Source organism: Cornus florida, unplaced genomic scaffold (assembly GCF_030987335.1).
Source record: "Cornus florida cultivar Cherokee Brave unplaced genomic scaffold, ASM3098733v1 CherokeeBrave_3.0.0_Hap2_Chr04, whole genome shotgun sequence".
Lineage (NCBI taxonomy): Eukaryota > Viridiplantae > Streptophyta > Magnoliopsida > Cornales > Cornaceae > Cornus > Cornus florida.
This window is the reverse complement of record NW_026775574.1, coordinates 8,966,691-8,990,258: the sequence shown is the minus strand read 5'-3', so window position 1 is coordinate 8,990,258 and position 23,568 is coordinate 8,966,691. Positions and strand designations below refer to the sequence as shown.

The following is a 23,568-nucleotide window of genomic DNA, read 5'->3' as shown; positions in this document are numbered from 1 at the left end:
TATAGATATCAATAAAAATTGTAAATACTGAAAATTTAAAAAGATATTAAAAAATATTTATTTTTTAATTATCACTTAAAAATTTCAGCATTTAAATTTCAGTTCTTAAAATTTTTAGTTTTATCGAGCATCACCTAATGTGGGATATGTTAGTCTAAGTGTCAGGGACCGAAATGTGTAGGTTAAGCATCTAAAATAATAAAAAATATTTTTAATTATGGAAACGGCGATAACGACTATAAAGTGTCAGACACGCATTTAGGAGTGACCTTGAAGTATTGATATTTGATACGGTGTCAGACATAGACACGACGCCTTTGTAGAAGTGCCCGTTCTTAACTTTCATGTATAAGTTATTTGAAATACAAATAGTCGATAGAAACAATCACTTGTATAAACAAAGACAATGCTTAGGGTTCATAAAACCTGTTATTTTCCCTTCATTATATCATATATGACAATCATAGCTATACATAGCAAGTAAAATTAAAGCTTCTATGAGTTTTTCTCCATACAATCAACGACCACTAGTAATGAACATTTCCGTGATGGTCACCGATAGCTTAGAATCCTTGGACTGGGAAGCAGGATTGTGTGATTTGTCACAATCATTGAGCCCTGCCCGGTACTCTTGATTCAAAACAAGAGCGTCCAAGTTCTCAGGGAGTGAAGCATCACCCTTTAAATACTGCAAGACTTGAGACATGCTTGGCCTAATTGCTGCCACAGGGTGAGAACAAAACAGTCCAAGCTTCAACACCAATTCCATCTCCGGCTCCTTCAAATCATTCTTTAGTTTGAGATCAATAGTCTGCAAGATTTCCTGTTTGCAATAACATTCTGCTACCCAGTCCACTAGAACCACCTCTTCGGGTAGTGCTCGTTGCTCCACCGGCCTCCTACCACAAACAACCTCCAAGCAAAATGCTCCGAATGCAAAAACATCGGTGTTTTTTGTTGCCTTGCCATTTCTAGCAAGCTCGGGTGCAATGTAGCCCAACGTGCCAGCTACATGAGTTGTTTGAGGATCGTTTCCGCGAGCAATACACCTTGCCAGCCCAAAATCGCCTAATTTTGCATTTAGTTCATCATCCAATAAGACATTGCTTGCCTTGATATCTCTGTGAATAATAACTTCCACCCATTCTTCATGCAAGTAAGCGAGTCCTGAAGCTACGTCTTTGATGATTTTGAGCCTTTGATTCCAGTCAAGCATGGCCTTTGGATCATTAAAGAGGAACTTGTCAAGACTGCCATTGGCCATGAAATCATAAACCAAAAGCAGCTCACCCTTTCGTCGACAATAACCAAGGAGTCTTACCAAATTGGGGTGTCTCACCCTCCCAATTGTGGCAATTTCTGCTACAAATTCCTTCATTCCTTGTCTAGATTTGTGCGAAATTCTCTTTACAGCAACTTGAGTATTGGACACGGGCAGCACTCCTCTATAGACCTCACCAAAACCTCCACTCCCAAGAAATTCAGCATCTTTGAAACCTTTGGTGGCTAGAAACAGATCCTCGTATTGATACCTGTGAGGACCATATTGAACCTCCCAATCCTCCACTATATCAGCAAATTTAGCTTTTCTTTTCCCCAAGAAAATAATGATAAAAATTGTTGTTGACACTGAAACTACTCCAATTGCAGACAATCCAATTTCTAAAACTTTTTTTTTCTTTTTGGATTGTTTTATGCGCGGAATAGATGGAAGGTGTGAAATGTCAAGCTCTTCGGCCTTTCCATTCAACTGAAAACTCCATCCCAAAATGTAAGTGTACTGTTTCAAACGGCATGTAGATGAAGAAAACCCCACATACATTTGGTCTAAGATGAATGGTGAAATATCAATTTTCAGTGACAAGAGTGGACGGCTGGGCTTATCTATGTTGATGGGAGATATTGTGACATTAAGTTGCTTCTCCACACCATCATAATCCACCCAAGCGCGTGTTAGATCCCCGCTTTTAAGGTATAGGCTCTTGAATTCACCACTCTCGTTTGAAAAATAAGCTGCAGGAATGGATTTGATTGATGCCAAGCTGTTAATGTCAATGCCAACATGGTTATCATTGATATCATTAAACTCCATGTTTTGTTTTGTGTCAAATTCGATGGCAACAATATGGTTTGATGGATTTCCATAATTTGATTTATTGAATAATCCGAGATATTGATAAGGTAAAGCTCCGGGTATTTCGTTTGAGGGCGCGATGACAAATGCCATTCCAGGGCCACCAAGTTTGATAAACTGAGGGACAAGTGAAAAAACAAATGCAGTGGAGAAAGAGAGAGCGTTACCATTTGACGAATTCTTGAAGCTAAAAGGCTGGGAGTAGAACGCATGGCCAATAGTGCCTGGGTTTCCGTTGGTGAGCTTGAAAAGACCGTCACGCCTGACCTCCGCTGTACCACCTAGCATCAAGTTTCCATTGAAGGTGAAACCACCATTGATATTAGAGTGTGCCACTTTGATCAGGAGAAGGAGCACCAGATGAATCTTAAAGAACATGACAGAAGACTTGAACTTCAAATGGCCGGCCTGTGTTTACTGAAATTGTGTTGAATGAATCAGTTGTTTGTGAGCAATCATTCTGCCATGAAAAGACAGAGTTGTAAGATGTATTTGATTAATGGTTAGTTGTGTGTGATGAAAGTATGAACGAAAATCAAGTTGGGGCGAAGACTTGGAACTTCAAATATCCTAAAGATGTTGTATGTGACGAAAGTATGAAAGAAAATTAAGTTGGGGAGGCGGAATTTTTTATTGGGAAAATGGGGTGGTGGAAAATTCATAGCAGCCGATTTGGACTCTCTAAATATTCCATCCGAATGAAGCTGCTACTATAATGTCATTCGGACCATAAAGTCAAAAAGCAAGTGGAAACGTCAAGTTTAACTTGAATCCTTTATTTGTAGTACTAAGAATTGAAAATTAGACCGCAGAGTCGGAAGTCTGTGCCCGTAACGCACGATTGTTAATTTGTTATGTAAAATTATATAAATTAATTACACAAAACACTCCTCTTGTTATGATTTTTTTTTTAAATTACAAATGAACCTTACAACTGAAATGACTAAAAGGACATAAAAATATCTGTGTGTACATCTCACTCAAATCTGTTCATATCTGATTGGTCTAAAAAATCGATTTCTGTATGTATGATTTTCGCGTGAACGATTTCTCTTTGCTTGTTTTCCAATCGGATTGATTGTCTTGCGTGCTCTTACTAGCAGAGAAAATTCGGATGCATAGTACTAAAACATCTATAATGTACTTCTTAAATTACGAAAGACAAGTAACACTGGATTCATATTTTTTTTTAAAAAAAATTATTATGGTCAGACCTATGTGTATTTACCAAATTATTAATTTATGTAATAAGTAAAACCTATAAAATCTTATAAGGAAATTTCTGAAATGTATTTATCTTATAATTTTAACGAAATTATTAATTTAATACTTTGACCCAAGTGGAGAACCAACGTAATTATTTATTAAAAAAAAAAAAATTTATTAATTTATCTAACATATATTTATAAAATTATTAATTTATCTAACATTAATTTATAGAGGTCATACTAAATAGGCCCTCAGTAAGACACATAAAAATAATAATAATAATAATAAATAAATAAAAACCTTAAATGTGCAGTATATAGTATTCACGTGTTATCACACAGTAATTGTATTCCCATGAGATTATTATGAAAGGTACATTATATCCATTTTCTATCTATGAATGTGTATGTGTATTTGTGTGTGTGTATATACTGTGTGTCACATATATGGTTTTGATTCTTCTTCAGTTATGTGGTTTTCGTGTTCATGGGGCATTCCCCAGGAGAAAAAGCACCGGGCAGTAAGCCCAAAGCAAAAACAACCACAAAAAAGGCAACATGCCCCCAAAAAAAAAAAAAAAAAAAAACCAGATTGTCCAAATAGTTGGGCGGGAATTCATCAACAAGATCTACAGTGTCTCAGCATTGGTTTGGGAATTGGCTATGGTAATTGTGGTTGTGGTTGTGGTTGTGGTTGTGGTTGGGGACCGAAAAAGGATTGTGGAAAGGAGTAGAAGACGTTCAAGTGGCCTGGTTCATAGAAGGAGGTAGGTTCCAATCCTTTGCAATATCTTGAGCATGTGGGCATGAACTGTTGGGATTTATATGCCCTAGCATAGCAAATTCTTATCTGGATTATAGTGACATATGTTCCTGACATATCTGAAATATTTATGATTTATATAATTGGTGAATTCAATGTATTATGTTTCGATTCACTATGAAATTGATAATGTCCCTGTGATTACGAGAAATATTTATATATATGTATGTGATGGCAATCAATGCATGATATATACATAGTAATTTTAAATTGTTCATAGTCGGTAATTATGGATGGACTCATAATTAATTAAGACTTGAACTGGATCCGCGTTAGGTTGAGATATATTGCGAGAGCCGTCGTATGTAATTGCTCCCTATCACCGTCATAGCATTTGACTCTTAAGAATGAGAAAATTATAGACTCTTTTATTAATTAATAATTACTTTGATTTGTTCGGCGGATTCTTCGGAATCCTTAGACCGATACTTTGGATAGTTATGTAATTAATAGTTAGAGGGTTATATTTTCAATATTTGCATCATTACTACTTGTATTTATTTTGTATTGATTATGGTTGATCACAAAGTAAATTCGAAGGCCTTCGTATGTTTTTAGACAAAATGATATATTATATATTTATTTATTAAATTATTATTTTTTATCAAACAAATGTTTTATTGTGATCAAGTCAGAAATAATCAAAGGTATCAAAATAAATATATTAATTAAGTAGTCGGATTGATGGCATTATTTATCCGATAACTAATTATGCATAGAGGGGTCAAAGTGCAACATTGACTTAGAGGTTATTTATTATTTAATTGGAGTTCAATTAATTTCTTTTAGTGGAGTAGAAATTAATTTATGAATTAATTTAATTGGGTTCATGGACCGGGCCAATCATTAATTCATTGTAACCAATAAAATAATAGGCCCAATGGATTCTCACTCATAGCCCAACTTGATATTGGAATCATATTAGATTTGAGACATATGAATTAGAGATGGAGAAGGATTTGTTGTTTCCTTTTCTTTATTTTTATATTGCCTATAAATATACATGGTCTATATATATTTTTGGGGGTGATTTTTATGAGAAGGAAAAAGGAATATATTTTCTCTCTCTAGAAAATTAGGGTTAGTGTTCTCATCTAATGGAGGCTCCCACATGCCTAATTTTCCAAGGTCATTCATGGAGGCTTATGAGTGATTCCTAAAGGCAAAACAATTACCAAGAAGATGGAGATCCATGAAAAAGGTGTCTAGCAAAAGGGATCTACAATAAGTGAGAACATTCACTTTAGAGGAGAGATCTAAGGTTTACTCAAACCTTGATGTAAGTATTCAATCTTTTAATTGAATGATACATCATGTTTTATTTTTGTATAAAACTTGTCTTTATGTGATGAATCAAGATTTATGAATTTAAATCCCTTGAAAAGTTTTTTAAAATTAGCACGTTTCCCAACAGTGGTATCAGAGCATGGTTTGATTCATTACTAGAGATCATGATTTTATGAAAATCATCATTCATGGATCCAAAATTATATTCATATATATTTTTATTGATGTATGTTGATGTATGATTTAATATGTTGATATATATTGATACATGATGATGTATGAATAATTGTGAATGAATGATGATGTATGGTTGGGCCATAGATGAAGTTTATAGGTTAAATTAATGTAATTTTATCTTTGGATGAATGTAATTAAGGCTTTGATTTAGCCGTTTGAAAGTTCAATAATGTAATTTATTTTTCCCATTGTATTTCAAGTTGTAAATATTTTTTTAAAGCCATGTAATATTCATCAAAGGATGCTATGAAACTTCAAGAAGGTCCAAAAGGGTTAAATTATGCTTCAGTAATTTTCTGGAATTTTTTCGAATTTTTTGGAATTTTTTGAGGCTTAATTTAATTTTTTGGGAATTTTTCTGAAATTTTTCGGCGTTTTTCCGGTGGCCGGAGGATCGCCGGCGGCGAGAAGAGGCGTCGGAGGAGGCTGGAATCAGATATGGTGCATAGAGGGTGAGCCTGGCGCGTGAGGAGGTGACATATGCTGGCGCGTGCATTGTACGCGCCAGCCAAGGTTGTATGACCTCCACGCGCGTGCAGGCGCGTGGAGGCTCGTCCTACGCGCGTGCCAGCGCGTGAGGGCGCGTCCCACGCGCCCCAGGCGGGTGCCAGCGCGTGGGGGAGCGTGCCTTCACCTGCAGCATGCCCCAGGCCCGTGTGGGGCCCTCCAGGCGCGTTCCAAGCGGTGTTTTGCTTCTCCCGGTGCGTTCCAGCCTTATGTGGGTGTTTGCAAGCCGATGGATGATCCTCACGCAATACTTAGAGTAGTTAAATGTTAAAAGCTTATTCCATTGGCCATTTTATTTGCTTTATCTGTCATTTATTTATTTATGCGATGTATGAAATAAATGGAATATATAATTGTTAATTAATTATTATTCATGCATTAGATCCATGATAATTATTTAAATGGCTTGATTTATATTAATTAAGTTGTGAAAATTAATTAGATTTGATTACTAATTAATTTGAGGACACCTATTGGGAAACACAAAATTATTTTTGTAAATTATTTTTAAAGTATGCTTCAAATTAAATATTAGTGAATCGTTTAAAGTCCAAATATTTTCTAAATTTAATTGGATTAAAATCAAGACGTTTTGCATGCATTATATCATGTAAATAAATAAATTCAAAACTCTAATTATGAATGATTAAAAATTGAGTGGGAGCGGGGATTTTTATACATTACCCCATGACCTTCGTTATTAAAATCATTGTAATTATATCTTCAAAAATAAGGCCCCACGCATGATTTGAAGAGTCTTAATATTACAAGAATGGTTATCTCATGAAAATAATAATATTAAATTTTCATTGTAATTAGATCTTTAAAAATAAGGCCCCACGCATGATTTAAAGAGTCTAGATTATAATGACAAAATCTTTAATGTTTTATTTTTCATTAGAGCATTAATAATGTTATACACTCAATCTAAAATCAATAGTGTTAGCTCCCCAACGGAGTGGTCTACACTAGGTGATTTTAGAAAGGCTAAACATAATCGGGAATCATTTCATATAGATAGACAAGGCATTGTCTTAAGAGATATGGAGATGATGGGATTTGCCCGCCAATAGCAATAATGAACTTCGCCAACCGAATAAGTTATTGGTGTATTGGTTATCCGATTTTTCATGCAGTGGTTAAGGGACCCACATACTATTTTAATGGAAGTGCTCACCTAATAGTAGATGAATCTCAACAATAGTAATAATGAACTCCTCCAACAGGATAAGTTATTGACATATTGATTGGTTGATTTATTTTGCTACAGAGTTGAGGGACCCGCATTAATTAAAAGGGATTGTTCACCAATAATGATAATGATCTCTTGTTCAATTGAGATTTATTATATTATGTGGTTAACAAACTCATTTTAATTTTAAATATGTACGACAGTATTAATAATTCACCTTGCATATTGTATGAATGTATTTATATTCAGATTAATTATGTCTAATCCAGTTTATCTGTTTGCTTACATATTCAATGTAACTGGATTTCATTAATATTGACTGAGAAAGGAACTTAGATATTTTATTCATAACGTAAGAGTACAAAATGTATTTAATACTCCTATACCTAATTCATTTACTTTAAGATACTTAATGAGATGTTTTAGTGAGATTAGATAGACAGTATGCCAAAGTACTATGTCAGACTTGAATAGCATCAAAATAGCCTAAGGAACTCCAGTATGAAATCGAATTTTGGAAAATGATTGTTTATTATTTAAAATTAGCTGGAGATCAAAAGGGCTGACTTGAGTGGTAAGTTTCAAGTTGACATGATTATTGCCTTGTTACCAAACTCGTTCGACTCTGTTAGAGTGAACTAAATAAGGAATCAGTTTGAGTTCACACTCGCTGATATTCTTATAGAATTGGTAACAGATGAAGGGATAATCAAGAGTATGGGCGTTCCTATTAATCTAACCTAGTCTATACCATCTTCTTCTAGGCCCAAGTGGACGGGCAAAGCAAAGAAGAAAGATGATAATAGGACTAGGCTAGCACAAAACATATGTATCTAAAAGGTTAAAGGGAATAAGGCAGTGTATGTTGAGGGCGAATGAAACTGTTTCTTTTGCCGCTAACTAAAACACTATAGGACGAACTGTCTAAGCAATGACGTGGTATAGGAAAATATATATTTAATCATTGAGCCATGTTATGTGGTTGCATCTATTAATTCCTGATGAATAGATTCTGGAGCCACTAAACATGTTTGCAATTCATCGTAAGGATTTCAGAGACCTTATGATTATGTAGTCGTTGGGAGATTTATTGTTTAGCCATCTTGTAGTTATTTAATATGATGATTATCATATAATACGGTTGGTAGTCGCTGGTGCGGTTATACGATGGTGTAGTTATGCGGTAGACGGCGAATGTTTGGTCTAACAGGGATGTATAGATTTGAGTTTCAGCTTGATTATGCGACGGACAGGATTCCTTGTCTAAGGTTTTGTGTATCTTTTTAAGGGATAAGTTGGAATTGGACGTTTTCGGGTATGCGAAAACTGTTGAATCTGAATTTCGGGATGAATTCTTTTTGAGTGGTGGAGAATGTGACAACTCGGATTTTTAGGTTTTTAATTTATTTCATTTTTTTTTTTTGTCATAATTAATTATTTGATTATGGTTGGGGATTTACCCAATTGAGACATTTAATTGGGTTGGATTTGGTTTGGTTACACACACACACACACACACACACACACACATATATATATATATATGGTGTATCAGTTTGCAAGAGCCGAAAATGAGGAAGGAAAAGAAGATATATGTAATACTTGTGATAATGTTTTCATGGGGCCCACTAGAGATTTTAATGGGTTGATTAGATTTCGTTCGTATTATATATATATATGATATCAGATGAAGTTCAGAAGCTTGCTGGCAAGTGCCAGCCATGGGAATTGAGTGAAGAATAATAGAGATTGGTAATGTGTTGACGCGGGACCCACAAGGAAGATATTAATGGGTTTTGGTTTGGTTAAATTTCATAAATACATATGATATATATATATATATATATATATATATATATACTTGTCTAATCATGAAGGGATGGTAGCCGACATAGTAGGGAGCAAAGGAAATGAGATTGTAATGTGATATTTGGTGGGACCCACGGGTAGAAATTAGTGACCAAAAATGCCTTTTTGTTTGGGCTTCACGTGGGCTGTACCTGATGGAGTGAGTTGATATTGATATTTGTTGGTGAGTTGTAGTATTGTAGTGTCGGTGGATTTCCTATTTAATGGGTGTTTGGGCAGTGAATGTAAAGACCGAAGAGAGAGAGATTAGAGAGAGAGAGAGAACCGAGAGTGCATAGAAAGAGAATTTGAGGATAGAGAGATACAGAGAGAGAAGGCAAAGAGTGACTCGAGAGTTTGAGAAAACAGAGTGAGAGTTTGAGGACAGACAACGAGGAACCGAGATTTCAAAAAGGGCTGAAGCTTGAGGCTTTGATGATCTAGTGAGGAAAATTCTTTTAAAAGGTAGGGGTGTTTTAATCCATGACTCTTGGATTTTTGTGAATTTTCCTCTTTAATTTAACCATAAGCATACTTAATTTTAATTATCTTGCCCATTGCTATTGTGGTTGTATGTACTCAAAATGACAAATTTACATGCTAATTGGGTTATATACATAGTTATTTACATTATTGCGAAGAAGCATGCTTAATTTTGGTATATTGTGTGACTTGTGAATTCTCAATTGCTATGGAAATTGATATAATAATAATAAAATGATGATGATGTAGAATAACATGTAGAATTTTATTGTTGAATTGTGCTTAAAAGTATGAAACATTCATGCATCCATTAGGAAACAAAGAGAAAGGGAAAAGTGTTTTTACAAAACAAATGAAATTGTTCTTTTTTAAAAAAAAATTTTGAAATGTGTTTGCGAAAACCGGACGCCTAGGAGGCACCTAGTGGTCCATGGTATTAGTGTAGTCTATGTAACGACCCGAGTTTTAATTCAACCTGGTGCGTCAGTGATAAACCGAAGATTGACCTGTTAATGGATCCAGATGCGGAAGCAAGAAACAAGATGACGGTCTCCCAAGCCATAACACACTTTTAAGACCCTAAGATGACCTTCCATGAGGTCACAGAACCCAAAGGAAGTAAATGCGGAAGCAAAAGATAAACCAAAGTCTTAAGAGATATAGATCATCTCTTAGACACAAATGTGACCTTCTATGAAGTCACGAAACCCAAGAAAATAACCGGAAGCGGAAACTAGAATAAAAAGGTTAAATGGTACCCTATGGCACCAATGACAACCGAAGGAACGAGATGTAGTTCAAACTAGACCACGTACGCCATTAAATGGCTTAAACAAGATCAACAAGATCAAGTGGAAATGAACAGATGAAGTTAACCTGTCTAGGTAACAAACCAAACAAAACCCATATGGCAGCTCTATTGCGGTCGACCGAAATGGAGCTTCGGTAGGCCAAAGTAAGCCAGGAAAAAGAGAAGAATAAGCCTTCATTTCGGTCGACCGAAATGATGAACCGGTCGACTGATTTCTGGCTCAAGATGAAAAATGGCTACTAGATTTGACAAAATGTTGTTCAAACCAAATTGAACAAGCCATCGGTCGACTGAAACAAGTCGAAAAACTGAAAATCAGGTCTGCTATGCACCAATAATGAAGAAAAGTCCCTAAGTCTTATTTGAATCCCCCATGGCATGATCAATTTACATTATATGCTAATGTGTGATGATGTGAACATACACGCAAGTGTAATATTGCATTTTAAATGTGCTACAATGGCCTACGGCTTCATTACATTCCATTTACAAAATTTTATATGTCAAACCTCTAAGGTTGGAAAAAATGCATTTCAAAGGCAAAAGTTGAAGTTTACATACATACACTTGAACTTTAAAGTTTGTGGCCCTTGGCCTCATGTCATACGTATCAAATACATCACAAAAGGTGTACTTATGTACACATTACATATTTAGAATCAAATATACAAGTTTTTTCATAAGACTACAAAATGACATTTCATGCTAACATTTGCATGAAATGGAAACTTAAAAGTTACAAGTCATCCAAAGAATGATGAGCATCACGAACCAAGTCTCCGTACCTGAACAAAACCCCCATTAACTTCGGGGTGAGTAAACAAGTTTACTTGTAGAGAATGAGCATGTATAAACTCGATTTCTTTAGAGATTTTTACCTTAACTTGAAACAGTTGAAAAGGGACATGCCACTTAACGTCTATGTTAAAGTGAGACTCAGGGAGCATCCTAAGCTACAATAGAGTATAAATCAACAAGAATTATGATATATACATATATGAAACGAATCAAGGTTGGGATAATCCAAAGAACATGACAAGTTTATAATTGAACATGAATCACATTATCAATATAATTGGACAAGATTGGAATAATCCATACAACACAACAAGAAAGGTTCTTGAATACATAGATCACATTATCAATGCAATTTACATAATTGGAACATTTCAAATTAACACGATAAGAAGGATACTTGAAATCAAGAACATGGCATAATATCTATGTAATTAACAAGATTGGAGCATTTCACATAACACGACAAGTTTTAAATCTTCAAGAAATAATAACTTGAAATTTAAAGAGTGAAATTAACCAATGTGGAAACTCGGATATCGCCCAGATTAAAACCGTACTTTTGGGATCACTTTAGGACTACTAACCCATGGGTACCTTCCCCTAGTGCGCACTACAGTGTAGGGAGCTCTTTATCTCCCGTACTAGAACCAAGTCCTAACCATGTCAATTCTTGATTGATATCCCAAGTCCCAAAATCAACAAGTTGTGCAAGTCAAGATTGTATCTAAATACAATAAATGCATTAACCACGTTTCATGCACAACCAAGATTTTGGAACACACAAGTCATGCCCTAAGTTCTCAACTATGATAGCATGTGAAATGTTAAGAAATCATAGTGTGCATCTATATAGACTAGAACCAAGATATATAGCACAAGAAATCCATTGAAGTAAATATACCACAAGTATAAGATACATGATTCAATTACTTACTAAACAATACATGTGTAATTAAACCATTCCAAGACAAATGTGCATGTTCATTAAGTACATTAATGAAACCTAGGTACAAGGGGTCACGATGCTTGATAAAATGATAAAAGTCCGTGAAATACAAGTCCGATTCATAAGTTGACAAGAGTTCAATATCAAAGCATAATTAACTCGATGGAAGCATAAAAGGGAATTTAATCTACTAAAGGGATTAAATAATCAAGATTACAAGGCAAGTCCAAATATTCCATGAACAAGGCATGTCAAGGGTCACGTTAAGGACAAGTTTAATATCAAGTTACAAGTTCATTTCATACAAGACACGACAATGTGAATTAAGCTCATAGAACTATTGAATGGATTTTAATTAATTCATTTAATTAAAATCTCTAGATTTTGAAATTCATCTAAATGATCTCAAATTAATATATGTTATACAACATGTCAAGACTTGATTTAAAAATATGATACAAGTGAATTCTAAGCAAGATACGGCCATGAGTATTAAACTTTAATACTAAGAAATAATTAAATGCAAGGTTTTTAAAACCTAATCAAATATTCGCGATTTAATATATGTGAAACTATATGGCATGCACATCAAGAATATCAAGTCGGAATTTCAATGAAGTGAATAGTGCACATGGAATAAATTAATTAATCAAATTAATTAACTATTACTAGATTTCAAAACATCTCCGATTACTCTCAAATTTGCCTATGTTGAAGAGCATGCTAGGGCCTAATATAATATAACAACACGTGTTAATTTCAAGCTAATTAAGGCCACATGAATTAAATATTTATTCAAGATAAATATTAAATAAAACTTTTAATACTTATCCAAATGTTCTCAATTTAATATATGTCAATGAACATATCAAAGAATAATATTTTATTATGCCACATGTTTAAACCAAGCTATAACCAACCAGAAAATCAAATCTCATACAAGAAAAATAAATAATAAAATCTCTAGATTTTGTATCAAAGCATGTAAATGAGTTGTATAAACATCAATAGCATGCAATACATCAAGAATATAAATTATAACACCCTTACCTCAATTTGAGATGAAAATCTCAAATCCTCACCGAAAGAAAAGTGTTCTGAATCCGACGATACTTTAGGGTTTTGTCGGGGACAACACGATGATCATTAACCCCAAGGAAGCCCCATGAAAATCACAACTTGACTTCAAACCCAAACTCGAAAAATGGTCAGAAATGGGTTCTAATAAGGGGGAAAGATGCGCGTCGTTAAAGCGAGCAATAAACGTTAAGGCCGAAGACTTTTCACCAAGGAAAAGTGGTTCAAAGGAGGAAAGAGAAGGTGGCAGCCATAGCTGCCATGGAATCTGGCCAAGAGAAGGGAGGAAGATGATGAAATCTGATTTTTTGACTTAAGACTCAAAAAGTCAAATTTATAGAAAACCTCAAAAAGTTCCCCGAAAGGGTCCCGCCGGGTCCGGAAAAGTCTAATTTGAGCAGACACGCTCAAACGGTGAAACTCCGTGAACGACAAAGAACCAAAATGAGAAAAGATGAACAACAGAAGAAACGGCATCGAAAACTGAGTCCCGAACAGAGAGATATGCCCCGAACAAGTTCGGCAGCAATCGGGGCCAGAAACCCTGAAATTAGAGAAAAATGATCAGAAGGAAATTCTAAGAGTACACAATTCGATGAAATGTGAAAATAAATCCTGTACGAGGATCCAGGCTCAAAACAAGGTATTTTGCAATAACTTTCGTTAATTGCACAATGGCCCTTCCAAAAAGGGTTAACTGCACTAATGACCCAGAATGAAAATATCTTCCAAAAATATTTTCTAAAAAACTCCTGAAATAAAATATCTTCAAAAGATATTTATGAAAAACACCCCAAGAAAAGAAAAAAATTCTGAAAAGCTGTGCATCCATACCTCTATGGACACCGGGAGCAACCAGAATACTTTTCTATAAAAGTAAAAATACGTATTTCGTGAAAACTACTTAGAATGAAGGCACGTGAAGTTAGAGATCAATTCCGAGCACGAAAAGTGAGGTCGTGCCAAAAAGTGACAAACAGTGAAAAGACAAAATAGGGAAAATGACGAAAAGTGAATAGTGTACGAAAAGTAAAAATGTGGAAATGACTTGGTCCTTAAAGGAAGTTGTCAATCCAAACGAAAGAGTCTCAAAAACCATTTTCGAGCACTCAAGACGACACTATGAGATAAGGAAACTGAACTCAGTAAAGAAAATTAAACGGAAAAAATTTATCCGTAAAATTTCAGAAAAAGGAAAGGGAGGAAATTGACCGGGTCATTACAGTCTAGAAGGGAGTGTAGTTGAGTTAACTAGGCCGGATGCGACACCTTAGAGGTGTGGTCGTGGATAGTTAGCCAATCCTCCTTTCGTGATGCGTTGGAGGTGCCTTGGGTCGGATTACACTAACGATTTGGAAGTTGAAACGGAGATGTTTCGGATAAGGGGAGCGACATGGGAATGACATTGCACTTCATTGTCATACATGGTATACTTGTGACTTTGATGACAATTGTGGTTATATTTGACGTTGTGGTTATGGATTATATCCCTGGTATAGTATGAACTCATTCTCTTGATTTCTATTCTATATGTGGTTTCACAGGGTCATAAGAGGTGTATCTTAGACACTTTCTACTGAGCGGTTAGCTCACCCCATTTTATTATTAACATTTTTCAGGATACCGAAGGGAAGTGGCGGACGACGCTCCTCCACAGGTTTTGACGGGTTAGTGGACTATTTTGACATATTTTATAGTTATGATCCCATTATTATTATTATTATTATTATTATTATGTATTGACATAGAAAATGATAGTAGTGCCCTTAGTTGACCTCGGGTTCGGATAAGGACTTGATTAGCAATTCGGACCCTCGGGTTTGGGTCATTACATTAAATACATATGGCCTAAAATAAAATCATTTATTTTCATAACTATAACATCACTTTTCATAGCAATTTAAAATTATAGGGCATATAATATATCAACGCTAAACATGTTTCTTCACCATCAAGAATTTAATCATATTCATAAACTCATTTAACAGATAACATATCTTTATCACTTAAATACCAACAACCATAATAAACATGATCAAGATAATTAAAATTAAGCATGCTTAGAGTCAAATTAAAGGAAAAATTCACAAGAAATCCAAGAAATTGTGGATTAGAGCACCCCTACCCTAAAAAAGAATTTTCCTCACTAGATCATCAAAGCCTCAAGCTCCCGGCCTCCTCTGTAACTCTCGGACCTCTCCCTGTCTGTTCATCTCGGCTATCATTCTCTCTCTCTTTGCTCACTCTATCTTTCTCGGCTCACTCTTTCTGTGTCTTCATTCTATTTCTTTCCTCTTTCTGTCTCTCGAACTCTTTATCTTAATCTTGTCTAATTTTCTCTTTTTCTCTATCTGCTCACAAGGTCACAATACGGACACCACACCTAATAAATAGGCAATTTATCGACACATAAATATCAACCAATTAGTGGACCCTGCCACTGTTATCTTTTCCTTAAATTTTCTTTACTTTCTATACATCACTAAACAACCAAACATCTATATATCACTTAATAACAACACTCCTTCAGTACCTCAGCCACATGCATGCCTAAGCAACAAGAATCCTTGGCCACAAATTTTTTCTCGTGGGTCCCACACCAACATCATCACAATCACCTCTCTTTTCTCTTTTCCTTCTAATCTCGGCTGCTCCCTTATCTTTTCCCACATATTGCCGACTAACCCACAGACAACATACAATATATATATATATATATATATATATATATATATATATAAAGTAACTAAATCAAACCAAGTGGGACCTGCCAAAAAAAGAACCACTTTTCCTTTTTCCATCACAATTCGGCACCTGCATGTCTTCATATCAAATTCCATTATATATATCTAAATGTAATAAAACCAACTTAAATCCAATAATCAATCTTCAATTGATAAGTCTCCGATCATAATTAATCAAATTAATTATGACAACTAAAAAAATGTAATGAAATAAATTAAAAGCTTAAAAATTCGGGTTATCACATGCACTTCTTAAATTAGGAAAGACAAGTAAGACTGTATTCATATTTCAAAAAAAATATTATAATCAATCCTGCATTTACCAAATTATTAATTTAATAAGTGAGACTTGTAAAATTTATAAGGATTTTTCTGAAATGTATTTATCTTATAAATTTTAACGAAATTATTAATTTAATACCTTGACCCAAATCGAGATGGACGTAATTCATTATAACAAAAAATTTACTATTAATTTTTCTAACTTGAATTTATAGAGATGGATATAATGTATGTCTTAAAAAGTAGGTAGGTGGCCTAACGGTATTAGATCCCTACTTTCTAAAGGAAAGTTAGGTATTCGAGTCTCAGTGGAGGCATGTATGTGTGTGAGTAACTAAGAAAAAGAAAAAGGAAATAAAAATTTACATGTTGTGGTGCGAGTCATTATATCCTTTTACGTCACTTAGTTACAATCATAAGTTTGAATGGTTGGGATTAGTTGATCCAATTAGTTTCAGACCGCAGATGCCTCGATAGTCTAGTAGGTTAGTGGTTCCGGTGGATTTTGAAGTTTCAGGCTTCGACACTCTGCATTTACGAATTTAACTTCTAATTATTCTTACCTTGTTAATATATATATATATAGTTCCAGACTGTTGTATATATTGTCCAACACGGCTTATTATTATTATTATTATTATTTGGGTAAATAGTATGCATAGGAGAAAACATTACAAATGCACATGGGGCATTCCCCATTGAAAAAACAATGGGCCATAAGACCAAAGCAAAAACAAACAACAAAAGAAAAGGCAACAAGCCCAAAATAAAAAATAAATAAATAAATAAAAATACACACATCCAGATTGTCTAAATAGTTGGCCCAATATGGATATCAAGTCTCAAAATCACAAACCCAGTCCATAAGCATGGGAGGGAATTCATCAACAAGATCTAAAGTGTCTCAGCAGAGGTTTGGGAATTGGCTATGGCAGTTGTGGTGATGGTTTTGGTTGTGGTTGGGAGTAGATAAGGATTGTGAAAAGGAGTAGAAGATGTTCGAGTGGCTTGGTTCGTAGAAGGAGCTATGTAGGTTCCAATCCTTTGCAATTTCTTAAGCACGTGGGTATGAATATTTCTTGATGGAGAACAATTTTGTATGTCACCAAATTGACAATTATATTGAGTGTCTTAGATGGATCACCACTCAAATTGCGGAAGATTATGTTGTTGCGTTCCCTCCATATGTGGTAGACAAAACTTGCTAGCATTAGCTTCCAAGTAAGTATATTACAATCCTTTGCTTTTTGCTTCCAATTTGAAGATGCCCAAATTAGGAAATTTGCCAAGAACTAGGGTTTGTAGTAAACCTACATTTCTGTTAAATTCTATTCTAAACAAGTTTCGAGTATGAACATTGATAGAAATTGAGTTCATGACTCTCTGCATCACTAAAGCACAATATACATACATTAGGCTGCATCATATAATCCATTAAATTCTTGTCAAGACTCGAGAGTTGATAATTTTTCCTGGATTGCAACCCAAAAACAGAAGGAATAGAAAAAGCCAAGATGAAGCTTAAGTCTAGCAAGAACAAATGTATATGAGTATTTGTGTGTGTATATGCTGTGTGTACTGTGTATTCACACTCCATATGTGGTTTTGATTTTTTTGAAGTTTTGTGGCTCTCGTGTACCGTTTTAATGAGTCCTGATGTTACATGTTGTGGTGCGACTCATTATTATTATTATTTTTATGTTGCTATCATAAGTTTTAATGGTTGGGATTAGTTGATCTAATTGGTTCCAGACAATTGTATAATATTGTCCAACACGGCCGCTTATTGAATATGTAAAAACTATACATTAGAGGATAAAGTCTTCTGTTTTTTAAGGTAAGGTCATGCACAACAATTGTATGTTTTTATTGAGAATTTAAATTCATTTTTAATCCTCTTGTTTCTTTCATCAAATTTAGCCAAGCTAAATCATCTATATTTGGATAATATAATTTATAAATTTTGCCATTAAAGTCTAATATAATGTCTGTATCTTATTATAAATATAAGTGCATATGTGTATATATTTGTGTGTGTGTGGTGTAATTTAAAAGTAAAAGAAAAAGAGAAAAGAAATTTAAAAAAAAATTAAAAAATGGTGGGACCCACCATTAAACCAATTAAGGCCCAAAGATACCACATATGGTCTCATTTCTCTTTTCTCCCGCTGGTTCACTCTCTCACCCTCTTTCTCTGGTTTTTTTCTTTTTCTTTGGCCACAAATCCTTGTACCTTGATTTCTCCCTTATTTCTTAGTATTTTTAAGTGCCGTTTGCGGCAAATTGAAGCCCACGACGAGATCTTCAAATTCATACCAGCAATTTCAGCTTTTGGCCACTTTAGGAAGTCCGAAATTGAGACCCATTTTGAGGGTTTGAGGTGAAAATTGAGGCTTTTGGCTTATATTGAGGTAGAGGTCTCTAACCCACATTCTCTTGTTCCTTTGTGAGTTAATTTCATGTAATTGTTGTTAATTTGTCTAATTGATGATAATTATCCTAGAATAATTGTGTTGTAATGTATAAAGTTCATGATCCTTTATGAATTATTGTCTAGCATGACTAATTTGTGTAAAATCTAGCAAATTACTTGGTTGTTGTATATATGTTGATGTGTAGTTATGTGTATTAATTGACCCATGTGAAGAGCATGCCTAACTGTTGATTTTTATATGCCTATCATGCTAGATCTCGATTGTATGAAAGCATGTTGTAGTTTTACTTGAAAATTCTTGTGAATCATGCTATAGTAATTAAGTTTGAGTTAGTTATGGAATGATGAACTTGGACATGGCATGATGTATCTATGCACTAGCATTGGGCATGAAATGGGATTAATATGATTTGAAAATAAAAAGGGAAATTTTGGGAAGAAATTTTGATTAAAATGGTTTTGAGAAAACTCGGTCGCCGCAGGGTCACCAAAGGGCCGGTGTGTTAATATAGCCTAGAGGGAACTAGAAAGATTGTCCTAGCATGGTTGAGCTAGCTGGGCCCAAAATGACGCTGTGGGGATACCAAGGGTCAGGGACACTAGCCAATCATTCTCTCGTGGCGCTGCGGGGTCACCAAAGGGCGGGTCATATTAACAGCTCGAAAGTGATGGATTTGAATGTTGAAAATGGGGAGCGATATCGGCATGCACTGCAGTTCATAACATCATATTATGTATGCTGAGATTGGATTTAATGTTGTATTTTCCTGACATAGTATGACCCCGATTCCTATTGTCCTATTCCTTGTTTGAATTCACTGGGACACAAGAGGTGTGTCTTAGGCATCACCTACTGAGCAATTTTGCTCACCCCTTTTATTTAATTTTTTTTTTTTCAGGAAACGGAAAAGAAGTGGCGGATGACGTTCCACCACAGACCTAAATTGGATTAGAATATCGTTTTGCTATATTTATATTTAAGTCCCATATTTTTTGTAAAATCTTAGTTTGTTATATTTAGTATTGAGATTTGTGAACTCTTGTTATTGTAATTATATTTATGGATTGTAATTTTATTATAAGTGGTCTAAATGTTGTAAGAGATAGACTTTAGATCTTAACCATATATTGTTGAGATTGTAATCACGATATTTGGATTAAATGGTATGTGGATGCTCCACCGTGAGATGAACTATGTTGAGACCTGATGAATGGATGAAAGGGATGCTAGAATGTATTATTTGCAATTTTATGCATTTAAGCAGGTTGTCGTAGGACAACTTTTAGCGGAGGTCATGCCGAATTTTTTTTATAAATGGTATCAGTTTAAGGGTCGTTACAAAATCTTTGATACAAAGAAGCATAGGTACAAACACAGACAAGATGCGATACCGATTAATTAGACCCATTATATTTTAAAAACGTACTAGACACGGCTAATATAAATCTTTTGAATAAAAAACTTATTTAACTTTAATTGATTTATAATTTCCATATATACTAAAGTTTCTTAGAACATAACCTATTCGAATATAAAAAAATATTATATTATTATTTTATCAGTATAGTTATGCTTTTTGTCCATTATAGTTATAATTTTGTTCATTAATAATTTAATACCATGACATTTTATTTAAGTTAATTGTATAACCAAAAAAATGTTGGACAGGTGGACACTTTGATGAATGTTCATAATATTGCCTCCACAATTGTCATATGTATGTGTTCTATAAGACTTGAGAGTGTGAGATATATTAGTCCGAGTGTTCGATGATATGAATATGTTAATGAAGTGTCTAAAATAATAAAAAAAATATTTCTAAATTATAGACACGGCCAAGAAGCATAGACGCGTGTCTAAGAGTGTCCATAAACACCATACTTACTTAAAAGTGTCCGTCCTCCTTGTCTTTTTGTGCATAAGTTATTTGAAGTACAAATAATCAATAGAAATAATCACAGCCTTCTACCAATCAATAGAAAGCAATATTAGTAACCCTTTTCCGTAACAGCTCTTCTAACAATCTCTCCATCACAGCCTTCCCCAATCCAATCCCTTGAAGCTGGGGTCCACCACCACGTCCCATATGATCGCGTTGAACACAGCGTCGCCTGTCGCTCTAGCAAACGCCACAGGCCGCCCTGTCTTCTCGCACTCCACCCACAGCAACGAGTCCGTGTTCTCCGGAGCCACCCGGATCTTATCCGGGTCGCGCTTAGGGAACCCGACGGCCACGAAGACGGAGTTGAGGTGGTCCAGGTTCAGGTCGGCGATCGATCGCCGTAGAGTGAAGCCTCGGGATTGGAGATCTTCGTCGGAGATTGCGTAGTTCTTGATCGGTAATTGGGCTGAAACGGCGACGTTGCGGGGGTACGTTTTGGGAGTCTTGAGAAAGAGCGATGAACGGAGAGGTATGGATATGTTTCCGTGAAGAAGCATTTTTGAGATACTCAATTTGAAGAATACGTAGAACAAATTTGATGAGATTATTATGAAAGGTACGTTATATCCATTTTCTATCTATGAATGTATATGTTTATTTGTGTGTGTATATATACAGTGAGTGTGTGTATATATGGTTTTGATTCTGTTTGAAGTTTTGTGACTCTCGTGTACCGTTTTACTGAGTCTGAAGTTACATGTTATGGTGGGAGTCATTATATCCTTTTATGTTACTATCATAAATTTAAATGGTTGGGATTTGTTGATCTAATTTTAAGTTGTTTCGATTTTTTTTCCCCTTTCATTATTATGTCAGTCAAGTCTAACACTTTGATGCTAAACATTGATACAAACACGAGAGACGGAGACGGACACGTTGAGACACTAATAACTTAGATTTATTAAATTATAAAAATTTAGGATACGGATAAGAGATTGACATTGGCTAATATGAATCACAATTAATAAATTAGATCTATCAAATTATAAAAATGTAGGATATGAATACGAGATAGACACTAATTAATATGAATCTATTGAATAAGAAACTCATTGAACTTTAATAAATTAATAATTTCCATACTAAAGTTTCTAAGAACATGAAACTATTAGAATATATATCAAAAAAAGTTATATTATAAATATTATATAGTTATATTTATCAGTATAGTACTATAGTTATGTGTTTGTTCATTAATACCATGACATTTTATTTAAGTCAATTTTAAAAAGAAAAAGATGTTGGACACTTTGAGATATATAATATTGTCTCCCCAAGTGTCATATGTTTGCATTCTATAAGACTAAGGTGTTGTTTGATAACTCAAATCAACATTTAATGCTGATTGGACTAAGCATTAATTTAAATATATAAAAAAAAAAAAAATCGTAAATGTCACTTAAAATTTGGTGGCACATAAATCACTTACCACTTACATTTATTTAAATATCAGTAAAAATCATAAACAAATAAAAATTTTAAAAGATATTATAAAATATTTATTTTTTAATTATCATTTAAAAACTTCAGCACTTAAATTTCAGTTCTTAAATTAGTCTGAGTGTCCGGAGACTGGAATGTGTAGGCTAAGCATCTAAAATAATTAAAAAAAAAAAAAATTTATTAGTGCAAACGGCCATAAAGTGTCAGACTCGCATCTAGGAGTGTGTAACGATCCGAACCCGAGGGTCTGAATCGCTAACCGGGTCCTTACCCGAACTCGAGATCAATTAAAAAGGTTACCGTCCTTTCCTATATCAATACATAATATATGTGTCATCTCAGGGTTTATAAATAATAATAATAATAATAATATTATTATTATTATTAAAATGAGATCATAGTTACAAAATATATCAAACAGTCCATTAACCCACCAAAACCTATGGAGGAACGTCGTTCGCCACTTCCTTCTTTTGACTTGAAAAATGTTAAAATGATGGGGTGAGCTAAACGCTCAGTAGGAAGTGTCTAAGACACACCTCTTATGACCCCGTGAAACCACATAGAAAAAAGAAAACAAGAGAACGAGATCATATCTCGGGAGTCAAGTAAAACTATTGTATCATCAACAAATATACATATCTCAACCAATTACCAAATGCACCACGTATGCAAATGATGTGCCATGCCATTCCCCGTTTTCGAAACCATACCGTTTCAACTTCCAAACCTTAGTGTAATCCGAACCAAGGCACCTCCAAGGCGTCACGAAAGGGGGGATTAGCTAACCATCCACGACCACAAGGCACCTCCAAGGCGTTGCATCCGACCTGGTTAGCTCAACTACACTAGGATTTCTCCCTAGTCCTCTCTTTAGACCACACTAACACCACGGACCACTAGGCGCTTCCTAAGCGTTCGGGTTTTCACAAACACTTTTCAAAAACTTTTTCCCAAAACACTTTTATTGGTTTTTTTTAAAAAAATACTTTTCCCCTTTTTCTTTCTCAATGGATGCATGAATACTTTATGCTTCACAATTTACCATAATTTTCACATTATCAAACTTTAACAACATTCCATACTAAAGAAGAATTTTCTCATGAATTTATAACATGCTTTAATTCAACAAAATTTTTACAATTACTCATATTAAATAAGGACATAATCACAAAAACATGCTTTCCATATCCAATCAATAAATTATACACACATATATTATTTACATATAACACCCATATAGATACATATCATATATCTAGCATCATGGCAAATTCTCAAAAAAATTTACAATAATTCCATACATTCTATCTACATCATGATCATGTTATTAAGGGAAATCCTAACAATTATTTTTATAATTTCAACATC

The 23,568-nt window shown here is 34.4% G+C and overlaps 1 protein-coding gene and 1 pseudogene across 1 annotated transcript; both read right to left on the bottom strand.

The window, feature by feature from the left end:
* Nucleotides 1-296: 296 nt before the first annotated feature.
* On the bottom strand, nt 297-3,063 carry LOC132302704 (L-type lectin-domain containing receptor kinase V.9-like). Its single transcript, XM_059799624.1, has one exon. The coding sequence runs from the start codon at nt 2,510-2,512 to the stop codon at nt 518-520; it is 1,995 nt and encodes a 664-aa protein (XP_059655607.1). The 5' UTR covers nt 2,513-3,063; the 3' UTR covers nt 297-517.
* Nucleotides 3,064-20,693: 17,630 nt separating this feature from the next.
* LOC132302703 (GCN5-related N-acetyltransferase 1, chloroplastic-like) lies at nt 20,694-21,512 on the bottom strand (annotated as a pseudogene).
* Between the last annotated feature and the right edge of the window lie 2,056 nt (nt 21,513-23,568).